At 35.2% G+C, this 17,342-nt stretch overlaps 1 protein-coding gene across 13 annotated transcripts in view; it reads right to left on the bottom strand.

Annotated features, from left to right (window-relative positions):
* ANKS1B (ankyrin repeat and sterile alpha motif domain containing 1B) overlaps nt 1-17,342 on the bottom strand; it is a 1,105,230-nt gene that overhangs the window by 923,877 nt on the left and 164,011 nt on the right. For all 13 annotated transcript variants that reach the window (XM_086712566.1, XM_025926383.2, XM_086712564.1 and 10 more), the window contains exons 2-3: nt 14,757-14,837; nt 5,751-5,907 (exon numbers count right to left, since the gene is read on the bottom strand). In XM_086712566.1, the coding sequence (XP_086568692.1) occupies nt 5,751-5,907; nt 14,757-14,837 (238 nt within the window). The remainder of the gene's footprint in view (nt 1-5,750; nt 5,908-14,756; nt 14,838-17,342) is intronic.

Below are 17,342 nucleotides of genomic sequence, written 5' to 3'. Positions count from 1 at the left end.
TGAACAAAGGAGAAAAAAAAAGAAGCAAACCAAAAAACAGACTCTTAACTATAGAGAACAAACAGATGGTTACGAGAGGGGAGCGGGGTAGAGGGATGGGTGAAATAGGTGAAGGGGATTAAGAGTACACTTATCTTGGGGTGCCTGGGTGGCTCAGTGGGTTAAGTGTCCAACTCTTGGTTTTGGCTCAGGTCATGATTTCAAGGCTTCATGGGTTCAAGCCCAGCATTGGGTTCTGTGCTGGCAGTGCGGAGCCTGCTTAGGATTCTCTCTCTCCCTCTCTCTCTGCCCCTCCCCCATTCATGCTGTCTCTGCCTCTCTCAAAAATAAACTTGAAAAAAAACTATTTAAAAAAAAAGTACACTTATCTAGATGAGCACTGAGTTATAAATTGAGTTACTGAATCACTATAATGTACACCTGAAACAAATATAACACAGTATATTAACTATGCTGGAATTAAAATTTACTAAACCACTCATAAGGTAGATGGATGTTTCAGTACATTTAGGCAAATGGTGTAGATAGATGGTATATGACTATGTCAGGAGGTAGAAGCGTTAGTCAGGAAAAATGTAAACAAGAAATTTTAATAGCAAAAATGCAATGATCCTGAATGAGGGTTTGAGAAAGGGGCTGCCATCATCAGAGTCATCATCATAACTAACACTATGTACCAGGCACAGTTGCATTCCATAGATGTTTACTCATTTACAAGTTACATTTACGTTTACCTCACTGTGAGATAGAGACGAATATTATCATTATTGCCATTTTATATATGAGGAACTGAGGCACTGAGTAGTTAAATAACTTGCCCTCAAATATACAGCCTTTTAGTGTTGGGGCCAGGATCTGAACATAGGTAGCCTAGACCCAAAGTCAGTGCTCTTAAAACCATCTTCCACAATAACAACTATTACTACTGTCATTTGCTGAATGCGTATATACATTGGTTCATTTCTCCTACACCACACTGCCTGCCAAGTATTGTTATATTGTCAAAGAAGAAAGGAAATTAGTGATCTGAAAGCAGAATTTCTATAGATTTTGCTGAAAAGAACCCTGAGTTGTAACAGGAAGTAAATACTTAGATATATGCTCTGACCATATGAATAAAAGAGTAAGTAGGGTTCAAACCGGAACAAATCTTAATGTCCCTAAAAGTAACTCAGACTTGCTCTGGCCGATGAATGCAGATAAAGTGAGAATAAAGAGTTGAAAGCAGAGGAAGGATTTGAAAACTTAAAGACAGAGTAGCAAAAAAATTTTTAAATGAGCACTACGAAAGGCTTCTTACTACTTACCTTCCAAATAAAAGTATCAGAAGAGGGCATTTGAAGACCAAAGAATAAGGCCCAGAAAAAAACCTACTCCCTGGAGGCAGTCACCAAAAAGTTAAGATCTGATGGATGGGAATCCAGCTGGAGGCATTATTTCTTCCATCATTTTGGAGGCAGTCATTCCCGTTCTTAGTTTGAATGTATTGCTACAGTCTACTTCCTCATAGAGACTGACCAGATACAGGTCTACATTCCCTGTTTATCTGACTAAGTTGTAGAAGCCTGATAAGAAAATCAATTTTACTACTCTACACCATAAAAATATGATCTAGATATATGCCTTCTGACCAAATAAAATTTGCCCTTGGTTGGAAAGAAATTCAATTTTCAAAACGGCACCTCTTTGAGAAAAAAAAAAATGGCAATTATGAAATAATCATTCCTCAAAGACCTCTCTACTTTTGCAGAGGCCTTAGCATAGGATATTATAAGTGCAAAATTGAAACTCTGTCTATTAACACCAATTATCATTGTTCAGAAGTCAAAAAAAATTATTTCAACCATGCCAGACTTACTCAGAAGAAAATACTCATAGAATTTATCCATGATCAATACATATTTGTATTGTCACATGAGAAAGACCACAACTGTGTTATCTTTATAAGAGGCATGATTGTATACTTGTATCCATACTAACAAGTGATCTAAAAGAATCTAATTTCAAATAAACAGACTCTGAAGAAGAACTGATTGATAACTGCTAGTAGATCTACAATGAACATTCTTGAACAGTTAATCCCTACTTCTTCTTCTTCTTTTTTTTTTTTTTTTTTTTTAGCCAAATGGGTGTTCTCCAAAACTATAGGACACTTCTAGACAATGGGTGGTAGGAAAAAAACAGCTAACAAAAGCTATTTTCCAAAACATCTTGCTTTGGAAAGTAAAACCAATGGAAACTAACACTAGTTAGGTTTGAATTTTGGTAAATGGCAAGAGAATATACTTATGAGCTAGGCTCTTCGTGTTTTTGCCCTAATGTTGGAGGAAAGAGGTAAAAGGGGGGGAAGAGATGAATATACAGAGAAATATAAATTGTAAACATGCATGACATCAGAAAAAAGGAAATAATAAATCAGCTGACAAAAGATGGGAAGGATGTATCAATTATAAAAATGATAATCGGGGCAAGGTCTACTTTGTTTTCAAAATTATGTTGCCCTAAACTGACCACTAATTTTAGAGCAGTATAAAATGGTGACCTAGGTTGAAGTGCTAATAACCCCCACACTTACAAGCAATAGTAAACCACTCAATCTCTCTGAACCTATCTTATCTGTAAAATTAGAGTATTATCCTCTCTATAAACCTTAGGGTATAGGAAAATGCTTTGTAAACTTTAAATATCAATATATAAGACAGAATTATTTTTACAGAAAGGTGTATTAGAAACCAAAGACTACCTTCAGAAATCAGAATGAAGCCCTGACAATTACACATAATTTACTATAATAATACGGAGTATTATTGGCTAAGAGCTTGAGCTTTGCGTCGGAAAAACCTGCCTTCAAATACTAACTGCATTTCTTGGGGTGCTTGGGTGGCTCTGTCAGTCAAGCTCCGACTTCAGTTCAAGTCATGATCTCACAGCTCTTGAGTTTGAGCCCGCATTGGGCTCTGTGCTGACAGCTCAGAGCTCTAGAGCCTCTTCAGATTCTGTGTCCCCATCTCTCTCTGTCCCTCCCCTGCTCATGCTCGCTCTCTCTCTCTCTCTCTCCCCCCTCCCCTCTTCCCCCCCCTCATTCTCTCTCTCTCTAAATTAAATAAACATTTAAAAAATTATCAAAAAAAAAAAAAAACTAATGACAACTGCATTTCTTAGAAGATGTGATATCATGGGCAAGTTATTTAATCTCTCCAAGGTAGCTTCCCACATATAAAATAAGAACAATATTTAATCCCTACTTCATCAGGCTACAGTAGAGCTTAGTAAGATAACATAGATGAAGTACTTTGCACATCACCTGGCATATAGTAAATACTCCATAAGCAACGGATTTACAATGACAATACCAATGTGCTATTGTGGAGGGCTCTGGAATTAGAGTCCAAGTCTGACTGTTAGTAATTCAGTAATGTGTGCCCTTAGATGAGTTATGTAACTTTACTGAGCCTGATTTCTCACCTATAAAATGGGAGTAATAATATCACTTCAGAGGTTGTGAGAATTAACTAAATAACATATTATAGATGAAAGTGCTTAGCATAACCTGGCTATCTTACGTCTCAGTATATGTTAATTACCATTTTCATTCTTTCCCTCTATTGCTTAAATACATAAAGGTTTATAAGTAACTAGTATATTTCTGTCCTATTCAGAGGGGGAAATAAATAAACCTAAAATGAAAAGTTGCTATGAAAATAAAATTCCCACATCAGAAACTTTAGGAGAAATGACACTGAATGATAGAAATAGGCCAGTGCTAAAGGAGTACCATATAAAAAACAAATAAAACAAGGTATTAAAAATCACAAGAAATTTTCAATTTGTTTCCCGTAGAAACCACAAGACAAAACAACTTTCAAATATAAATTAATTCTAAGTGTTTTTTTTTATTTTCATGTCACTTAAAAAATATTTTGCTTGTAAAAACTAGCATCCTCTTTTTTAACCTTGGATGGTTTTTGCATCTTATTATTTCAGGTTCACTTTGGGGCATTCAGACAGTTTTAAGAATAACCACCAGATGGCTCATCCCACAAATGATCTTTTCACTTTTGATTTTCTGACAAACATAACAGCATTCCCAAAAATTTCCCTTCAGCATGATATGCTGATAAAGATAGACATATCTCTCATTTTTTAAATATTGAATTTATGAGTATATTTGCATAAAAAATATTCTGCATTCTATAACCTATAAGCATAGAAATTTTGTGATGAATATTAGTAATACACTTTTCCAATTAATAAAACATTTTCCCTACCTACAGGAACTTTCTACAAGTGCATTTTTCTGGAGGAAAAATGTATTTTTCTTCCCTTTGGTGTTTATAGTTAGAGCTATGGTTACTTTTCATTCTTTAGTCTGAATTTCAGTCAAAGGCTTGCAAAGTCTGTATGCATTTGAACAGTATGCTAATTGCACTTTATTAGATGTGCTTGCCCTAGAGTAACCTACTTGCATTGATGTTGGACAACTGCCAACCTGCAGCTTAATGCCATGGTTGTAATTCAATTGTTGGACTGCATGCTGGTTTTCAAATATAGTTTTACAAAATGGGAACAGTAGGGGGCATGCAGAGCTCAAGATGTCTGTTATCATACTGTATTAGGGGACCATATTTTACTTTCTGGAATCTGTGGGTCTTATTTATTTAGAATAGAGAGACCGGCATTCCTTTCTTAATATGTCAGTTATGTGTAATATGGATATTATGCACTTGCAAATATTTTTACTTTCTCTGTCATTATATTGCTGCTGGGTTTTATTCAACTCACTCTGGGCATACGCAAAGGAAATTTTTAACTTAAAAATATTTACAGTTGTGGGGCCCCTGGGTGGCTCAGTCGGTTAAGTGTCCGACTTCAGCTCAGGTCATGATCTCACACAGTCCGTGAGTTCAAGCCCCGCATCAGGCTCTGTGCTGACAGCTCAGAGCCTGGAGCCTGCTTCAGATTCTGTGTCTCCCTCTCTCTCTGCCCCTCCCCTGCTCATGCTCTGTCTCTATCTCAAAAATAAATTAAAACATTAAAAAAAATTTTTTTAATATTTACGGTTATGACTAGCAACTGTATATACTGTATTTTGCATTTTGATTCATAAAATTCTATTTACTGTGAAAGTGCTACATACACGGGAAGCATTTTGCAATGAATCCATCATCAATGTTTTAGCATTTAAAATTTTATTAAGAAAATCTCTAATTCAGAGTGCCTAGGTGGCTCAGCCGGTTAAGTACTGACTCTGGATTTCAGCTCTGGTCATGATCTCACTGTCACAAGATGGAGCCCCCTGTTGGACTCTATGCTGGGTGTGGAGCCTACCTAAGATTCTCTCTCTCCCTCTCCCTCTGCCCACCCCCCTGATGGTGCACACACTCTCTCTCTCTCTCTCTCAAAAAAGAAAAGAAAAAGAAAAAGAAAAGCTCTAATTCATATTACAAATGTGAATTCTGTTCTATCTTATTCAAAAACTACAAAATGAATGCTTATATAAGGCAATCAAAAATATGACAATTATTTCCTTTATGTGGGATTCTCTTATTAACAAATATCTTTATAAATGCCCAACTTAGTGCCAATGTAACTAATACAAGTGCAAAGGAACTTTACAATTTCTCCTTTAGGAAATTTAGCAGTGAAAAGAGCTTTGGCAGAGTAAAGACAAAAATTATCAATTCTTCATTGTTACCTTACTTTGCAAAACTAAAAAAACAATAGCACGAACAAACATTTGACAAGTGCACCTGTTCATTGACTCTAGAATGTGATGGTCCGTGATGAATAAGAATCTTCACAATTTCTACATCTCCTTTCCAGGCAGCCAGGTGAATGGGAAAATAGCCTTTGTTGTCTGCTACATTTGTTGATGCCTCATACTGAAGTAGTTTGAGAACTATGTCCCTAGAAGAAAAAAAAAAAAAAAAACAGAAAAGAAAATATGCTACCACACAGATTTCATTAAACAGGTAACGATGAAAGTATACCAGTTGCTGGTTGGCAATTGAGAGTAAGAGACATAAAACTGGGTTTAAGTGTTAGCCTATTCAACATTTGGCTATTTTACTTACCTGGAAAACCACCAACACCACATACACAAACAGAGCACTAACTAACCAATGAAAGTCCTTAATAGAATTCATTTGGGAAACATTTATCTAATTTCATAACTGAATGAAACAAGTAAAACACTTTTTTAAAAATACCTCTTCCGGGGCACCTGGGTGGCTTAGTTGGTTAAGCATCCAACTCTTGGTTTCGGCTCAGGTCATGATCTCATGGTTCGTGGGTTCAGGCCCCACGTCGGGCTCTGTGCTGAGCACTCAGAGTCTGGAGCCAGCTTCCGATTCTGTGTCTCCCTCTCTCTGCCCCTCCCCTGGTCACTCTCTATCTCTCTCTCTCTCAAAAATAAAAAAAAAATAAAAATAATAATAAAAAAATAAAGTAAAAATAAAAATACCTCTTCCTATTTTTTTTAAAAGGGTTTTTTCCCAAATAGCCCATACCTGAGAGTTAGTGTGAAGGAAAAGCTGAGGATAAGCAAACTCCTTATTTACCAAAAAAAAAAAAAAAAAAAATCATGCTACCAAGAGACTTTTAGAGAATTTATACATCATTCCTGCAAAGAGTGGAAATAATAAATTGAAAATGCATATAAAAGACAAAGCAGACAGCAGGAAAGGGGGGGAAAGTTTAATAATTTTTCAGCCATGGCATACAACATATTATGAATATGTGTTATTCATACTTCTGCACTCCTTCATCTCTCCCTTCCAAGCTTAAAAAAATGATTTCAAGGGGTGCCTGGGGGGGCTCAGTTGGTTAAACAACCAACTCTTGATTTTGGCTCAGGTCATGATCTCACAGTTCATGGAATTGAGCCCTGCACTGGACTTGTACCGACAGCACAGAGCCTACTTGGTACTCTTTCTCCCTCTCTCTGCCCCTCCCACACACGTATATACAACATTCTCTCACAAAATCAATCAATAAATATTTTTTTCTTTAAAAATGGTTTCAAGAAGGAAATTCGTTCATGAGACAAGTTCCACTACTGATTCAGTATCAATTCATACTCAACATACCCTACCTATAGTATTTTGTACCCAATCCCCAACAAATTTTCAAAGCAAAAATTCTGAACTGTAATATCCAACTTAGACATGATACAACACAAACATTACAGTGAAAACTAAAATATAATGCCCAGAATGTGATCTAAACTTATGAAGGGGAGCAGAATATACCACCCCAAAATATGTCTCTTTGGCATAAGGATGATTTTAGGCTGATTACTTTCAAGAAAGAGTAGATGCTGGAAAAGCTCTGAAAATGGACTAAAAGTTACCTTTTTGTAATAGACATTTAAATTTATAACAGAAATCCCATTTGTAAGGAAGTCTCTCTCCCTTTTTTTTGTACCAGAAAATGAAAAAGGACTCTATATCTCTAGAATTATCAAGGAGGAAGGTAGCAACTTCTATCTGTACAACAACCCCATACCTTGTTTACTGCGCTTTTCCTCCTAACCTCCCATAACTGGTTCTCTTTGACAAACATCTTTTCATCTTTAGCAGGCAATGATATTTAAGGTGGTGGCAAGGGCCATTTCAGGGGATTAATTCAGTTTAATTCCGTTTTTCTGGGTTATCTCCCATGTATACAAGAGGTATACATGTAACTAAACTTCTTGTTTTTCTCCTGCTAATCTATCTTTTTATTATGGGGAAAGGGAAGAGTTCCTCACCAAGAATCTTGAATGGTAAAGGGAAAACTATTCTTCATTCCCCACACATGAAACACTAGATTTAACAGATAAATGCATGAAATAATGATGAAAAAGAACCAAAAAAATGTTGTACAAATATTAAAGTTCCAAGGAGTCCTAGATTTTCTAATGATAAGATTTCAGTGAAAATAAGAATAAATCTCATTTTAATATTCTTTTTAAGAACCAGTATTATAAAATCTGAATTTAGAAAATTTGGATTTGAGTCCCAGCTACACAAACTGCCTAACGATGTGACCCTAGAGAAATTATTTAGGCTCAGTTTTCTTTTTCTTTTCTGTAGGGGATATAATAATAATAATAATGCCTACTGGTCAATATTGGTAGGAGCTTTAATTGAGATCACAGAAAAGAAGCCACTCAATAAACAGTAAAGCACTATACGAAAATATTAGTTCTTGCCCCAAGTAAAAATAAAATCCTTTCAAAATAGAAATGCTTCCAGCAAATCACCTTTGTAAAAATGAAATATGAAAATCCAAATGACACTTGAAGCTTGTCCAGTTCATATATTTCTCCTCACCTCTCTGCCATGCAAGAGTTACTATATAGGGTCTTCCATTCTGAGATAAATAGCTACAATGGGGTAAAAAGGATTCAAGACCTATGAATAACAAAAGCAGCTAAAAATCAGAATATCTGGTTTAAGGTACCAACTCTACTATTTACTAATTTGGTTATCTTGAGCAAATCAAATAACCTCTGTCAGTCTTTCAGGTATTATTAAAATAGAATTTAAAGACTACGTCTTCCTGACAATCTGAATGGGTTGTGGTGTGAATCAAATGAAAAACAGGTATGACTGTAAATTTGTATGCAATCACACATATTCTCAAGGCAAGCTACAGCAATGTTTACCAATCCCAGCAATTTTTTTAATGAAAGATTTCAGTATTTAAATAAAAGGTAAAATGATACCAAGAGAAGATACAGTTAAATATATGGATCTAAAAAGTGGAATTTACACTACCACAAAATAGCCTTTTCCAAATTCATTTATCAGAGAAAGATACTTATGTGAAGAATTTTAACTTTATTCCTCAATGCCTAACCAAATAAAAAAAAAATATTCTGAAACTTCTAAAAGCATCTCCTTTCAAAGGGTAAAGAAGATAGTTTAAGGGGTTCATCAATCCTATTTTCTCTTACTCCACAAAATCCATTCAGAGTTTCATTTGTTCCTTGGCTCAAGTCCTGTTGACATTTTCTAATAATGTATGTAATATACATTTATTCTTTATTTATCAGGAAGATTGGTGAGGTAGTGAAAATTTTAACTTACTGACATTTGTATTATGTGATATTACCAGTACCTAATATCTAAATCTGAAAAAACTAATCTGTATGCCTATGAAATTGCCTTTGGTGAACACTAAGATCCTAACTAAACACTATTATATTTAAGTTTTTAAAAAACTTATTCATTTTATTAAATTTGTTTATTTGTAAATTTAAATGTGTGTTTAAATTTTTATTTAAGTTGTACCTTTCACCTTATTCAAAGATATCAGCTAATGAACTGGCATGGCTCAGGTTTCTAATGTGAAAACATATTTGTGAAATATAAAGCTATATTTCTTTTTTTAAAAAGATTTTATTTTTAAATAATCTGTACACCCAACATGGGGCTCGAACATACAACCCCAAGATCAAGAGTCCCATGCTATACTGACTGAACCAGCGAGGCATCCCTAAAGTTATATTTCTTTTTTTAATTTTTTTTTAACGTTTTTATTTATTTTTGGGACAGAGAGAGACAGAGCATGAACGGGGGAGGGGCAGAGAGAGAGGGAGACACAGAATCGGAAACAGGCTCCAGGCTCTGAGCCATCAGCCCAGAGCCTGATGCGGGGCTCGAACTCACGGACCGCGAGATTGTGACCTGGCTGAAGTCGGACGCTTAACCGACTGCGCCACCCAGGCGCCCCCTTAAAGTTATATTTCTGATCAAAACTGTGTCTGTCAGTCTTACTGAATCATAAATAAGATAATCAACAAACTGCCATTAATCTTTCTTATGATGTATATTAAGAAATGATGTATACTTGTACATGTATATTACAAGTAATATGTATTAAACAGGCCCTTTTCATCCAGACTCATTAAGAATAAACTAAATTTGGGGTACTATCTATAGTATCTAAGCTGAAAGGATTTATTTAACATTAGGATCCCCCCAAATTAGTATTATTAATTTTCACTTTTATTTAAGTTGTACCTTATATGTTCCAGTGGTATCAACAAATGAACATGTTGACTGTGCTAGGTTAGTAGACATGAAATATTAAGTAATATTAATGAACAAAGTTTATAAAATAGCAGAGAAATAACCTCTATATCTTAACCATAAAGTGCCATTCTTTCTTATATACAGCATTTGATAAATAAGAATTGCTCTAAAATCCTGAAGTTAATGTGGTTGATGAGATCACAGAAAAAATAACTCCATTTCCCAGGAGTAAATTAAATTTAATAACAACATAATTTAAATCATTGCAACATTTTGCAGCCTGAAGCTAATATAGAAGTTCAGGTAAAAATAGGAATTCTAAAAGTATTGATTTTTGCTAATGTATTTAATTTGCTTCATTTTCTGATAGATATAAATACACTTCTAATTAATATGAAATGTCTTTTAAGAAGTTTCAGGATATGTTCCGAGCAAAATTAAGTTCATTGGGAAGGTTCAACATTCAAATTTCTTTACCTCAAAAGCAAATTTCCCTATAATTGAATCATAACCAAAGACATTTATTTTGTTCCATCCTCCCTTACTTGTTAGTAGTCTAAATAACTCTGAAGTAAACACAAGTCATTTTTATATGGATATAGTAGTAACAAACTAATGAAATTCTCAAATTAATTAAGGCCTTTTTTATTTCAGACTTTCTTGAAGATTTTACTTCTCCTTAACAGAAACAGAGTTGCAAATGTATTCAACACGGTCAAAAGACTCTAGGACATACACTCCATTTTATAGCTGGAGCTTCTTTTTATACTGAATTCACTCTCATAGATTTCCAGAGAAAGTAAATAAGAGAAAATTTTAACTAGTTAATATCCTTATCCAGGAAAGAAGCAATTATATCCAAGTTATTTCTAGGTTATCCAAAGAGAAATTTCATGGACCAGACTATATAAATTTTTAGAGGAAGTTCTCTCCTTTCATTAGAAAACCTAAGAAAGAGTGAATCAAAAGTACACATAGCTTACCATCTGGATTCTAGATACAATTTGAGATACAATTTGGATTTCAGATAATGGAGTCTAGAATCCAAGCATTAAATATTCAAAGAATGAGGCAAGAACAGAAAATACTTAAACCCCACGCATATCAAAGACACATATATTTCAAAGATATAAACGTAACAATTTAGTGCTGACAGTTTTCAAAACAGCATCCAAGAATCACAACGTGCCCAATATAGTTTAATGAGATGAAACTTAAGAAAAAAAGGAAAGGAATAATTTGCCAAGAAGAGTGGAAGTGAAATATGAATACAAATGTTTACTAAAACTTTATAGTGAACAATAAGATTATTATTTAAAAAAAAGAAAAGATGAGAAAAAAAGAAAAGGGAAGGACAGAAGAAGGAAAAGGAAAGAAGAAAGGAAGGGCGGGAAGAAGCGATAGAAGGAAGAAAGGAAGGAAAAAGGGAAGGAGGCAGGGAAGAAAGAAATGATGGAAAGAGGGTGAGAGACAAGAAGAAAGGCAGAAAATCAGGCCAGCTGGCTGGCTAATGTCTACTAGGAAGAGAATTAAGAGAACCAAATTTGTGGCAGAAATACATACATGAGAGAGAAAATGAATCCTCCATATTTTAAAAAAGAAAAACAGAAATAGGTCTCTTGCCTATCTACTGAAATAATTTATAATCATTGCTAGTGGATTTTGTTCTACTGACGGTGGGGTTTTTTTCTATCATTTGAAGGTAATAATTTTCTAATCTGCAATTACAAATGACCCAGGAAATCACTAACAGAAGTACATTTTCTATTGTGTCTTGATTTGGCTAAGTGAGATGAATTGTTCATTATGAAACAATGTATTTCAGGTATAAGGTCCTATTCTGCTTGAGGATTAACTAGAGTTGATAAACAAGAGCTTCCAGTAAAACATACAAAATAAGAGGATATAATATGGGCATAATTTGCAGTATGAAGGCTTAGACCATATGTTGAGGGTAAAGGAAAAGCCTGTGTTCAAAGGAAAAGAATAAACTACAGAACCCTGTAATAATACTTCTAGCTCTATGATTCCATGAACTTTAGCCTAGAAATCATGTTTTCAGACACAATTTACAGATGATGGCTACAACAACAATAGCAACAAACATGGAAATGATGTGTTTCTGTGCTGACTGCTAATGCATGCTTGGGAAGAATACAAAATAATCAATTGTTCATTACCTTGCTAAGTGAGAATAGCAAAAGCAAAGCAAAGAAAAAACATTCTTCTCTGGCTCTGAGATATATTCTATGACATTTTTTTCTCCTTCAAATATATTTTCTTAAACCAATATTAAAATTAGCATTCTGTATGAACACACTAGTTGATGGGAGGCAGTCCAGAAATAGACAACAGAACAGAGGAAAGCAAGCAAGAGTTTAGGAAACTGATGTGCAGAGTCACAAAGAGAAGATAATGTACAGTATTGGCAAAGGCATGCACTTAGAACTAAAACACTTAAACTCAAGACACAGCCCCACCTTAATATATAAATGACCACTATGTCATTTATCCAGAATGGTCTTGTTTCTCCATGAGGGGAGGGGGGTTGGGTTGAATAAATCATCTCTAATTACAAAAATCCATGGGTAATTTAAAGTCCGTAAATCTTACACTCTATGGAAATGTAAATTTCAGAATTTTAGCATCACAGTACATAACTGAGCCACAAATACCAAAGCAGTGTGTCATAAAATGTAATCATTGAAAGGAACAATGAGAAATATCCAGCCTATGTATTCAGTACACTGAATTCAGCACTAGATGGGTTAATTAAATGGGGAAAGGTCACATACCCAGCAGAGATGGGAAGATGGAATCAGAAATTTTCCTGCTTTTTTCCAATGCCTGTACAATGACACTGAGTAAAATCTGTCTAGAAAATGTTAAAAAGATGGGATCTTCATATAAAAGCAGAGATATATAATTCTCAGAGAATATCTGCAATCAAAGAGATCTTAAAAGATATCTAGTCAAATCACTCATCTCTTTATGGTCACAATCTTAATGATTGATATTCAATTCACTTAAATTATCTTTACTTTGTAAATTGCTAATAGAAACAAACAATTATGCAGTGGGCATAGGGAACCATATCTCAATGGTTAGAAGTTAGAACTTCATAGGTCATCATGTATGAACAATAACATTTTCTAAACATGGAAAATCATGGAGGAATATGAATGCTAATCCATTTTGAAATATTATTTTGAGAAGTACTTATAATGACAAGCTATGATAGAACAAGAAAAGCAGTATAGCTCCAATGCTCAGGCCTAAGATCTTCTGTCCATTAGATTTGATAGTCTTTCCAGTTATTTTCCCAACTGGAATTTCCTCTGAATTAGGAATGACAATTAAGATGACCAAAGAAGCCATCAGCATTGTATTTCTTGGGCTGATTTCATTTGCTTTTATTCCTGATGACCCAGGTACAAAGAAGAAAAAATAGTAATTCCTTTAAAACATTCAAATGATAGCAATCTGAACACATGAATTCATCAGGACAACAATAAAGTTTGAAAAATATCCAGCAAATAAAAGGTGCTAAGTTACATGGTATAAGATGATTCAATATAGACTAGGGAGTGGATAAACAGAAATGTATTTTGGGAATTCTAATACTAAGAATCCAAGTGACAAAACATTATGATTACGTATATAATTACACATGCGTAGATATAGATACATCTCCATATCTAAACAGAATGGTAATGCTAGGTTTCTGCAATAAGTTTGAAGATAAAAATATCACAATGATAAATGGCAAAATGATAAGTTTCTTGTGTAAAAACTTTAAGTCCATAAAATGTGATCAAGTGTGACTTGATCCTGTGTCTCAATTCATAGAATAAAAGAAAGGTTAGGTGGGAAAGCAAAAGGTAACCAGCATTTTTATTTATTTATTTTTTTGTATCTAGCATGTTTAAGGCAATATTATCACATCTAAAAAACTAAAGTGAAATTAAATGATCCATATCTGGGAAGACTAATTTGGGCCATTAGAGCAAAGGAAAAACAGATAAAAAAGACTGACATAAAAAGAATCCCTTTTGTTCTATGATGGGGGAAGACAGGACATCTGAATCATTCAGAGGACTCCTCACACTGTGACTCTGGCACAAAACCATAAGATAAGGTAGGTCAAATACTAGAAATGAAGTGATGGTTATGGTTACACATTATTTCATTGTCCATATTGTAGGCTATCACATTACTGAAACATAATTCCACAGAAAGAAATTAAAAACCAGAAAGACTATCTTGAATAACAAAGAAAAAGCATTTTAAGTAAATGTGAAAGATTTTGAAGTGGTTCATATAAATGCCTGTGACTCATATTCATAGTAAGAATCTATCAAGATTTTACTCTTGGTGAATACTCCCCATGTTTGATAAAGACACCCAAAAAAGGTAGGGAGGCATTAATAACAGGTTTTATCCCATTCCTTCCCGTCAGTTATGCATAACTAACATGTCCTATCACTTCTTTCATTCTCTTCGTGTGGTATTTGACTATTTTACAACAATTCTCTCAGTTTACACTCTGCACATAATCATCCACAGCAACATTCCTACCAAGTTTAACTTGTCAGTGTTGCCCCCTGGTGCCTCTTCAAATTCACCTAAGCTCAAGGGACTCCTGGCAACATGAGACAGGTCTCATCAACATAATAAAGTTCATCACATGTAACTACATACACAAGGATTCTAGTCCAAATAAGGAGCACTTACTTATGTCCATTTAAGGCTGCATGGTGTAAAGCAGTGTAACCCGAACTGTCTGTGCAGTTTACATTGGGGCCTCGCCAGATGCTGCAAATAAAGCACAAGTGCAGAGTTAACAGTTAAGCAGAATCGTGCTTTGAAAAACAAAGAAGCCTGATAGTCCCACAGCCAGCAGCATGTTGCATATGAAAATTTTAGTCATGTAGAAAATGAATGCCATCTTTCATTTATTCTCCTTGGAACAATAATTTATTTGATGTAGAGAAATTATTAGTGAATGTAGGCCTACTGCCATGTATTAAAATCTGAATACAAAAATTCCCTATTACTTTATTTCATTACTTAAATATTGGAAGCAATTAACACTCAGCCACTGTAGTTTATACCAAAGAATAAAGATTCATAACACCTGCCTCCTCCCTTTTAACACAACCCTTCTAAGATGGCAGAGATTTATATAAGTTAAAAGATATTTCTGCATTATGGGAAGAATATATAAACTCTTCTTGCTATTTAAACGCTACCAAGAAAATAAGTATTTCATACTTGAAAATATAGTTGAAGATTTGGACTGCTGTAAACCAGAAGATTCTAACAGTTCTAAAGTTATCATTTTACAAAACAACATATTTTAGAGATAATGTAACTACATAAAATAGCCCATTTTATCCTGACATTATTACTATAGAAACTATTTTTAGCTTTTGAAAACATAAGGAATTGAAAGCCACTTTTCCTAAAGTAGACCAAAAAATTACTTTATCTGGCATTCATGACAATATTAAAGCCCTCAAAACTAAGGTCTAGAGAGCCCCAGGGAAGGTGGCAGAAGAGGACCTTAATTCACCTCCTCCCACAGATATAACTAGATAACACTCACATCAGCACAAATAATGTAGAAAATGATCCAAAGACTGGCAGAACAAACCCCACACCTAAATATCAAGGAAAGGTGACATCGAATAGGGTAGGAAGGGCATACATACAGTAGGGAGCTAAACCCCTTGGGTCTGGTCACCAGAGGGAGGGAGCTGCAACACAGGCATGTAGAGAGGTGACAAAGAGACTATCACAATGGAAAGCCTGGGAAAGACAAATCCCCACAGCATTTAGCTTTGAAAATCAGTGGAATTGAATTTCATGAGTTCCTGTAATAAGCAGGACTTAAAGCCTGGAACTTAAAAATCAGTGGCTGGGCTCTGGGAGAGCAAGCACAAAGGGTGAAAGGAAAATGAGTCCCTGCCCTTAAAGAAACACACAACAAATAGTTCTCAAAGACACCACTTAGAAGCAGCAGTTTGAAAAACATCTGGGGTGCACAGGAGGGAGAGTCAGTTATTAACTTCAGAGTTCCTGAGGGACTTCTCCAGGAACAAAAGAGCTGGCAGGTGCCATCCCCCCCCACTCCCCAGCATAATCACATAGCCTTGTGCAGTGGCAGAAACAGCAGGGTGCATGCATTCACTACTTAGTGCTTACACTGCACCCTGCCCCCTTTTAAAGCCACACTTGCCTTAGGTGCTGCAGGTCCCCTCTCCCAGACCATTGCAAATCTTGCCAACACTGCCTCCCCCAACCTACTGTGGAGGACCCTGGCACCTTTTTAAAACTGCAACCCTCACCTGCACACACTGTGGAGTTCCCTTGCCAGCCTGAGTCTCTGCAGCAGCTACATGTCCCCTGTGGAGGAGGAGAATTACCACCTCATTATAAGTACACACCCTGCTCACTACTCTCAAGAGCAAGAGACTAGTTGACAATTCTAACACAAGGAAACAGACAAAACAGGCAAAATGAGAAGACAGAGGATTATGTCCCAAATGAAACAAGAAGACAAAATCACAGCAAGAGTCATAAGCAATAGAGGTATATGTAATATCCTGAAAGAAAATTTAAAGTAATGATCATAAAGATACTCACTGGACTTGAGAAAAGAGTGAAGGACATCAGTGAGACCAAACTCTTAACACAGAGTTAAAAAAGAACCAATCAGAGATGAAGAAAATAATAACTGAAGTGAAAAATATACTTGATGGGCACCTGGGTGGCTCAGACCATTAAGGGTCTGACTCTTAATTTAGGCTCAAGTCATGATCCCAGGGTTGTGGGATCAATCCTCACATTGGGCTTCATGCTAATCATGGAGCCTTCTCAAGATTCTCTCTCTCTCTCTCCTTCTGGCCCTCTCCCCTGCTCACATGCTCTCACTTTCTTGAAAATAAAAAAAAAATATATTCTATTAGAATAAATAGGCTAGAAGAAGTAGAGGAATGAATTAGCAACCTGGAAGAAAAAATAATGGACAGTAATCAAGCTTAGCAGGTGAGAGAAAAAAGCTGCAAAATGAGAGTAGACGGGGAATTCAGACACTCCACAATCATAATAATATTCTCATTAGAGGGATACCAGAAGGAGAAGAGAAAAAAGGGGGGGAAGAAAATTTATTTAAAGAAATAATAGCTGAAAACTTCCCTAATATGGAAAAGGAGGAAGAGAGTTACCCAATAAAACCAACCCCAGGAGGTCTATACCAAGACACATAGTAATTAAAAGGGCAAAAAGTAGTGATATAAACAGAGAATTTTAAAAGCA

Source organism: Puma concolor, chromosome B4 (genome assembly GCF_028749965.1).
Source record: "Puma concolor isolate L17-30 chromosome B4, mPumCon1.1.hap2, whole genome shotgun sequence".
NCBI lineage: Eukaryota > Metazoa > Chordata > Mammalia > Carnivora > Felidae > Puma > Puma concolor.
Note: the sequence above shows the minus strand (reverse complement) of the source record. Positions and strands in the feature narration are given on the sequence as shown.